The sequence below is a fragment of the Stegastes partitus genome, unplaced genomic scaffold (genome assembly GCF_000690725.1).
Source record: "Stegastes partitus isolate 25-593 unplaced genomic scaffold, Stegastes_partitus-1.0.2 Scaffold2142, whole genome shotgun sequence".
In the NCBI taxonomy this organism is placed as follows: domain Eukaryota; kingdom Metazoa; phylum Chordata; class Actinopteri; family Pomacentridae; genus Stegastes; species Stegastes partitus.
Genome location: NW_007579873.1, coordinates 74,147 through 82,657, shown reverse-complemented (window position 1 = coordinate 82,657; position 8,511 = coordinate 74,147). Strand labels below are relative to the sequence as shown.

Sequence of the window (8,511 nt, the reverse complement as noted above, 5' to 3'; positions counted from 1 at the left end):
GTATTAGTGTTGTTGATATTGAAGTTATTTTTAGAGCTCCATATACAGTGTTTGCCTTCCAAACTTGCTTTTTTGTGAATGAATGCGCTTGTGTTTGTGTACCTTTGTAGTCCAGGATGTCCTCTGTGAAGGCCAGCATGGAGGGAAACACACTGCTGATGCACAGGCCCAGCACACAGGTACCGATGAAGAGAAACACACTGCTGGTGTAGAAAATCAACAACAGGCACTGGACCACGATGACTCCCACCTGAGAGGAACACAAACACAGAGCACAAGATGGACCACGACTCAGCAAAAGTGTCCATTTATTTTGTTAACCTGAAATCAAAAGCTGGAACACGAGTTGCACTCGTCTGACTCTCTGAATGTAAACTATGGGTGTAAGCCTGCCATTGGCCGGTCACGTCAGACGGCTTTCTCCTCTCCCTCTGCTGTTTATGTGTCACTGTTTTGAAAATTCACTTCCCTATGAGGAACAACAACCTCTGGGTCAGCAGCCTGCCACACGGAACAGTTCCGGCTCCAGTTAGGCAGCTCTGCTGGTTTTAATTATCTAATGACAGCGCTCGTCTCCCTGCATGCAGTCGTTCCACTAAAACAATCCACCTGACGCTATTTTGAGAGAAGCAGCATCAGCTAAAACCACTGTGATGGTTTAAAGCAAACACAAATAAGCCAGAGTGTTTTTTGTAGTCAGCTTTGGCTCTGCTCGCTAATGAGCCACAGTGTCTGCACAGCTTCTAGACGTACAACCACAAGTGACCAAGTTCTGTTGATCCCAGCCTGCTTAAAAGCTGCTCAAACCCGCAATTAAAACAGGGTCAGTGCCCCGGACTGAACCAGGGACCTCTAGATCTTCAGTTTGTGCTCCTAGCTGAGCTATTTTAACAAATGTATAAAACATGGCTGCCCATAGCTGACTGATCATGGTGTGACATATATGTGAAGAGACCAGCTTTGGCTTAACTGAGCTTAAACATGGAGTGGAGCTTTAGTAGCCAGGCCAGGTTTTACATACATCCAAGTAGCTGTTGTGTGATTTGAATGAGTGAGTAACAGAGAGGTGGACAGATGGAGTCCAAGACAGAAGAAGTCGATGGCAGTGCTCTTAAAGTGCCTCAAATAAACGTTAATCCTTTACAGGGGCACTTGTTGAAATGGACATTTCACATTTCAACCCTGGAATGTTATTGGTGGATATAAGGGGACATTTTTTTCTTTTTCGACTTTTAAAAAAAATTCTAATTTAGAAAAAAAATCCAAATAATATCTGGATAAATGATTATAAAAAATACACATATAAAGATGAAGGAACATTTATTTCTAAATCACCGGTCAGACTTACTTATGACACTTGTGTCAAAATATAATTTTGGCTGACTCGTGATTGGGCAGTGGCCATTGTGACTTCGCTGATTGGCTGGATGAAGTCATGTGATTCTGACCTCTGCCATTGTTAAAGCCTGTGGAAGTTTCCTTGCCTGAAAATTTTTAGCTCAAAGGTCTACGTATGTGTACTTAGACAATGATCCTCCTCACAACGGTGCCGCCTAATCTCATCATCCACATCCCCACACAGCTCAAATATTTGTCTGGAATGGTTTGCATTAGATTTTATGGCTTTCAGTAGAAAATGCTCCTCGGGGTGGATTTGTCCTTTTAAATATGGATCCATACCAGACTACAGGCGATCAGCCTGGGTGGCGTATATCTGTAGCAGAGGTACATGGAAGCCAGTCTTCCTGCTGTGATGGAGGCCCAGAACACGCTGTCCAGACAACCGGCCGTCTTGTGGCCCATCAGCAGAGGAGGGGACACGGCGTAGGTGTAGACGAAGCCAGCGTAGGAGCCCTGCAGGACAACAAAGCCGGCAGTTTAGCAGGAGCAGGGGTCTGGAATAATGATTTAAATCAATATTCACCACAACAATCACTGGAATCCTTTGATACTGAAGAAAACATGAAAGCGTCTTGATGCTCAAACGAGTCCAAGAGGGTTTTTCATGACTTCTGCGTGGACTGGTGCATTTTCATGTACAGACATCACTGTTCTGGTAGATTAATCGTAACAACTGGACCTGCTTGAGTTCCTTGAAGACGTTCCACCTCTCATCCAAGAGGCTTCATCAGCTCTGACTGACTAGTTGGGAGTTCCAGATGCTTATATCCTTAAGGAGCCATTAACACCTGAGTTTGGATTTCTATTGGGGGTTTGTTGCTCCTCCTCCTCTTTATGCAAGTCATTAGTGCTCCTACCTGCCACAGTGGGGTTCACTAGGTTCTTTTGGGGCTACAGACATCACTTGTGCTGCATCCTGAGCCACAGTAAAATTTTAATATAGGTGCAAATTTGACTGTTTTGAATCAAGTTCTTGACCTGAGAATGAGTGGGATTTTTGATGCAGCTGTCAGTCAGTCGTAATGGGATGTGAGTGATTTAATTGCTGGCCTCCTTACCCCCCCCCTTCAGAGTGAGCATAGTGTATGTGAGTGTAGCGTTGACGGGAAAGCTCACTATAATTCCATCAGTGATGAAGAGGATAGCTCCACCCACGACATGGAGGATGAAGAACGTAGCAGGGCGACCCCGGAGCTTGGAGGGGTGACAGCAGCTAAACACATTCCCGTGTCCTGTAGAGACAGGGACACTCAGAGCTCTGTCGTTTTCATTTGAGCAGAGAGGTCACGAGAGCTCACGCGTTACCTTGCTCGCTGTCCTCGGCGAGGTTCGAGCTGGACAGAGACTCCTTGTTGAGCAGACGTGGACTGCTGCCGGACCAAGGCAGCAGCCTCTCGTGGTACATCAATGCGAGCACTGCCGCCGGCACAGGGAGCTGCCAAACACACAAAGACACTATTGTTCACTGAGGGGACAGGCAACACTTCCTGTCAGCTGATTCGATTTGTAAACGCTCATGTCATAAAAGCAGAGTCCAGGCCGTCTTATCAGGTCTAAGTCAAACACATGATGATGTCAAATGTAATTCTGCTCTGCGGCTTATCATTTTATCTGAGTGGCTGTAAGACAGTCGGTAACCGTCTGAAGAAATGCAAAGACAGCGTGTAATGATGTTATTTAACTCCATTTGGGTAATTTGCCTTGTGGAAATTGTTCAACACTGCGTGGAAACTGTAGCCATAAATTACACAACAAAGTTTTTGCATGAGTTTTTTTACCCGAATAGGATGAATCACTGTTGCTAAGTGCTGTTTTTTTTTTTCTTCTTATTGCCTGCAAGTCCAAGAAGCCATCAGCATCTCCAGCTAATTATACACAGTGTTTGAATGTTACATTTAATTACACAGTTTGCCTTTTAGTGGCACTTGTTTATCTGGATAAAAATGGCCGTATTACGTAGCATCGTGCAGCCTCACAGCAGAAACTACAGTAAGAAACAGGTTGTAGTTTGAAGGCTCTTAGGTTAAACTGTGTGTAAGCTGTAAAAGGTTAATAATCTGAACTCTTTTGGGACAAACCGTGCTGTGTTTTGTCTTTTTAGGGCAGCATACTGTAGTGTTAGCTACACATTTAGTATTGACACGAGCTCACATTGATGAGAGCCATGATCCAGAAGGCGTACGACACCCGGGTCATGATCTTGCCCTCGGTGTGCAGAGGATACTGGGAGGTGTTGTGCAGCGTGGCTCCGGGCCCGGCCAGAGTGCTGCGGAGATGCTCCAGGTCCGAGGAGGAGTTGGTCGTCCAGTTGGATCCCAGGACGCAGTTGTCGTCCGCCAGGAAAGGTTCAGCGACCAGGGGGCTGACCAGCGCGCCCAGGCCGATGAAGAAATGCAAAGCCTGGGCACAGACCACATGGATTATGGAGGGTCTGGGTTCTAAAAATGTTAAAGATCACTGACCTGGGTCAAAGAGTAAACATCAGGATGTGATTTTGACATGTACAGTAACACATAATTCTATTAATTTAGCTTTTTTTGTGTCATAGAAAAGAGAAACACTGTCCTCGTTAATAGGATTCACATTTTTGAAATACCTGAACGCAGTTTTGTAATTAATGAATCTGTTTATTCATGTTATCTGTTATGGGATAAACAACTGAAGTGTTTCCATAGCTGAACAGCTTTATTTCACATCATAATAAATCAACTTACAGACATTTATAAAACCCAGGAATCATGACGTAATCACTGCAGTACTTTCCAACAACATCCCACATGTTTGACAAATGATTGCCTTAATATTGAAGCAAATGATGACCTGTTTAGCCAAAGAGCAAAAAGGCTAACTCCTCTATTAGCTCTGTTGGACCTCCTGATGAGGACACTGACACTAAACCAGACTTTGCGGCAAATCAAAATCCATCCATCCATCATTTCTACACCTTAATCCTCACTGGGGTTATGGGGGGCGGAGTCTATCCCAGCTGACTCAGGGTGAAGGCAGGTTCACCTGGACAGGTAACCAGTCTATCACAGGGCTACACTTAGAGACAGACAACCAAGCACACTCACATTCACACCTACGGACAATTTACAATCACCAATTAACCTCAGCATGTTTCTGGACTGTGGGAGGAAGCCGGAGAACCCGGAGAGAACCCACGCTGCACGGGGAGAACATGGAGACTCCACGCAGGAAGATCCTGGGTGTCCTCACCGGGACGTGAACTGGCGACCTTCTTGCTGTGAGGCAACAGTGCTAACCGCTGATCCACCTTGCAGCCCCTTATTATTACAGTACTAGTAATTGACCAATAATAGATGTGTTTGTTTCAGTTTCAGCATCGTGAAAAAATATTTTATAAAGGTCATTCCACCTCATTTCACCAAATTATTTTTTAAAAAGTTCACGCTCTCATATTTGTCAGATTTATTGTTTCTGTGTTTGCATTTGTTATTCAGTAAAACGTCTGAAATTTTTTGGTCACAAGTGATGTAATTTTTCAAAATTCCATCATGTTGATTTTTGGATTGTTTTTTTTTTGTGTGCCAATCTGTAGAGTAATGCTGGAAGTGCCATAACCTGAGAAATAGTGTAGCTGGAGTTCTGAAATCATGTAGCCTCATTGGTATGTACATATAGTCTTTGATGCTACAAAATCACATATCAATAAGCCTGCAAACTTTCAGGACTTGAGCTACATTATTTGTCAAGTTATGGCACTTTAAACATCGATCCACAGATTGGTGAAAAGAAAATGATGCAAAAATGGTCATGACCCCACCTTCTTTATGAATGTTTAACCTGATTTTATACATGGTCAACTCAATCAATATTCACCACACATGTAAGCCACTGCTCATATGAAAATCCTGACGCTGTGAAACCATGTTTTTGTCGTACAGAACGCCCTTTCTGACCTGCAGGAAGATGGCTGAATCCTTCTGGTACAGCTTCACCAGCTGCAGGTTGGCGATGGTGTCGATCACCCCCATGGCTTTGCCAGCCAGCGCCATGGCAACGGACAGCAGCACCACATTGTGACACAGCGGTATGACGGCAAACACCAGGGAGATGAGAAGAGTGCAGGAGAACAGGGCTGACAGGGAGGACGTGAGGCTGGAGGAACGACACGACACCCAAAGCATCACGCAGAGTATTTAGACATTCTGACTGAAACCTGGTGGCAACATGAAGAATGTGTGAGTCCAAATCACAGTCATATAAATGTTTATATCCCCAGAAGTACAGCAAGAGGATGAGGAGTGGCAGCAATCCTCCACCTAAACCTATTAATAAACCAAAGACCAAAACTGAGTTTGAAAGTGATAAGAAGTCGGCAGTAAGAAGAGAATATGACCTGATACTGATCTTTACCTGCTCGTTAACTGTATTTATTGTTCTGATGGTCTGATTTCAAACACAGTCATTTTAAATTTCTGTCACTAACTCCTGTTCTTGCCCCAGCTGAAAGTGACGACACAGAAATGAGCCTGAATCATCGATGTTTTATGTGTCACTTTGTTTGCAGAAAAGTCAGAGACAAAGAAATGCACAGCATGTTAACATCATTACTAAAGTTTCGGGTCAGTTAGTTTACAGCCGGTCCACGTGCAGCTTCCTCAGTGTGTTAGTGAGTAATAAAAAGTCTGTTACTTATTAATCAAGACCAAAACTTAGCTGTAACTTGTTTGAAAGTCTTACCCTCAAACTGGGAAACACTTCTGTTAGTCGTCGTATTAGTTGTATTTAGTGCTAATTACAGATAAAGTCATCATAATGGGGGATTTAATTACCCCTTCTCACTTACCCTTCTCTTAAAGACAGCATCAATGATTAAGCTACAGAGGAAGACGATTCTGTCTCTCCACCCAGGCCAGCTGGAACAGAGGGTTTCCAGCTCTGGTATTGTTTCAGTAAAGTCACCTTGATGATCTCCTGTTCCACTAACTTTTATGTACCCAGCAGCTTTATCACAGCCTGCAGCCTACAGCCTCATTACACCTCCATGCTGTCGCCACCTTGCATTCGCTTTGTTTCCTGCCAACTTTCCAGTGTCGCTTTAACCTTGTCCCAGATAAAAATCCAGCAAACTAAAGGGACGCTCACCAAAGACCTGTAGAAAAACATTCAGCTGCCTGTCGGTAACCACCAGAGGGTTAAAACCAACTGTAGCTACTGTCAGAATGATCCAAACCAGCTGAGATTATAAAGGCTTAAACATCAGATGTTTATAGGAGTTGAAGAGCGTAATCAGTGTAATAAAGAGAAAGTCTTTAAACGTTGTAGGATGTTTTGAAATACTGGATGTGTCAGAGTGACTCTACCTTTATTTGTCTTTTGACACACAGTCGTGAAGTGTTCAGGAAATATCTAAGTTTAAGGAAAAGGTGCTACTAACCTCCAGGTTTTCACCTTTTTTAGGCAGTAACTACAGTATCAGAGCAGCCTGTTGGAAGATTCTTTGTGGGTGTTTGGCTGTTGTAGGAACCAGTTTACACTCATGTATGTTCAGTTGTTTCAGACACACACCTGAAACAATCCTCCTGTGAGTTCTGTCAAATGTGTGGCTGTGGTCAGCAAATGATTTCAAATCCATATTTTTTGATGAGTCAAATTTATACAGCGGTCAAATGATTCATCCAGCAGGACCCAATAGTAAAATGACTAATCCTGTTGATTTATTTGTCTTCTTGGATACTGTCTCGGAACATTTTATTGCCCTAAAGCGCCGTCTAAACGTTTTTATAACGCTGTATTTATGCTGCCACGTGAGCACCTGTGGCAGAGATGGCAGAATGCTATTTATTTGCATGTAAATATTTGATTTCTTTTTATGTTTTGGTCGAAAAGTGGTCGAAAAATATGACATGTCCTTGATGTCCACGACTGCTGTCAACACTGTATATGTACAACATGTATTTCTTATAGATAATACCGCCACATGAAAGAAAATAATATTAAACTATTTTGTACCGGTTTGTTAAAGCATTTTTTGACCTGATTTAAAACACAATAATTTAAAACTTACTTCCGTAACGCCTTTCTTTGCCACAGTTGAAAGCGACAACATACAACGAGCATGAAGGGTTAATATTATATATTCTATAAGTCATGTTTGTCTTAAGAAGTTTATTTATTCCCTTGATTGCTAAAAAGTAATTGACAAAGAACCGTGTAGTATGTAAACAGAATAACTAAAGTTTAGGGTCACTGAGGTCACAGCGAGTCCACACTCAGGGGCTTTGTGAATGTGAATAATAATAAATACAGTCTGCTGCAGCATCATCACAGATATATGCACATGTTCCAGCACTAAAAACACAACTGTTCATTATATCAGTGTATTATTAGACTGAATGAAGATTTCTGGTTGAAATACATACAGCAGACTGCACAAGGTTCCCATGACTGCAGATGAAATAAGTCTTTATGGAAATACTGCAGGACTATTATGCAAATGCCTTCAGATATGAAAACACACTTCCAACACCCTGTGAGCGACAACAATAGAGCACATCAGCACTTATCACTAACCACACTCACGTTCTCTTAAACAGGCCTCCCACGCCGCTGCCCACCAGCAGGAAGAACTGCTGGGAGAAGAAGACCCAGGTGATCTGCTGCAGGGTGGACTGGGTCTGACATCTCAGGTCCAGGATGGTGGGCCCCAGGAAGGCGATGCACAGGCCGAAGCTGAAGAACACACTCCAGTAGGTGAGAGTCTGCTGCCAGTGGCGCTGAAACAGGGACCAGAGCCGCTCATCCAGCAGCTTCATGTCGCTTCTTCGCAGGAGTCTGACGTCCTGAGAGGCCTCACAGCTGCCAGCTGCTCATTTCTCCGTCGGCCTCAACTTCACGCAGAAAGTAAACAGTGTCCAGGAATCCCTGAGCCTGGCCCGGCCTGGCCTGGCCCACTGCTGAGCCACTTATCTTATTGACAGACTGGAAGCTGATTGGCTCTTGACTGACAGCGCCGCCCTCTTTCAGTTTTTCTCTCAGTGCAGGAAGAATATAAATTTCACGTGTCCTCCTCTGGCGTGGTCGTAATTGTTTAGAATAGTAATGCAAAGATTTAAAATACAGATCCTGAACATCCTAGCTGCT

The 8,511-nt window shown here is 43.6% G+C and overlaps 1 protein-coding gene across 1 annotated transcript; it reads right to left on the bottom strand.

Annotated features, from left to right (window-relative positions):
• Positions 1–102: 102 nt before the first annotated feature.
• Positions 103–8,183, bottom strand: LOC103374099 (major facilitator superfamily domain-containing protein 4-A-like; the record flags this gene model as incomplete). Its single annotated transcript, XM_008304133.1, has 7 exons — positions 7,951–8,183; positions 5,325–5,523; positions 3,553–3,801; positions 2,700–2,836; positions 2,518–2,650; positions 1,681–1,854; positions 103–250 (listed from the first exon to the last, which is right to left on the bottom strand). Coding segments are annotated over exons 1-7 (1,273 nt in total), but the record flags the coding sequence as incomplete, so codon positions are not given.
• Positions 8,184–8,511: the final 328 nt, after the last annotated feature.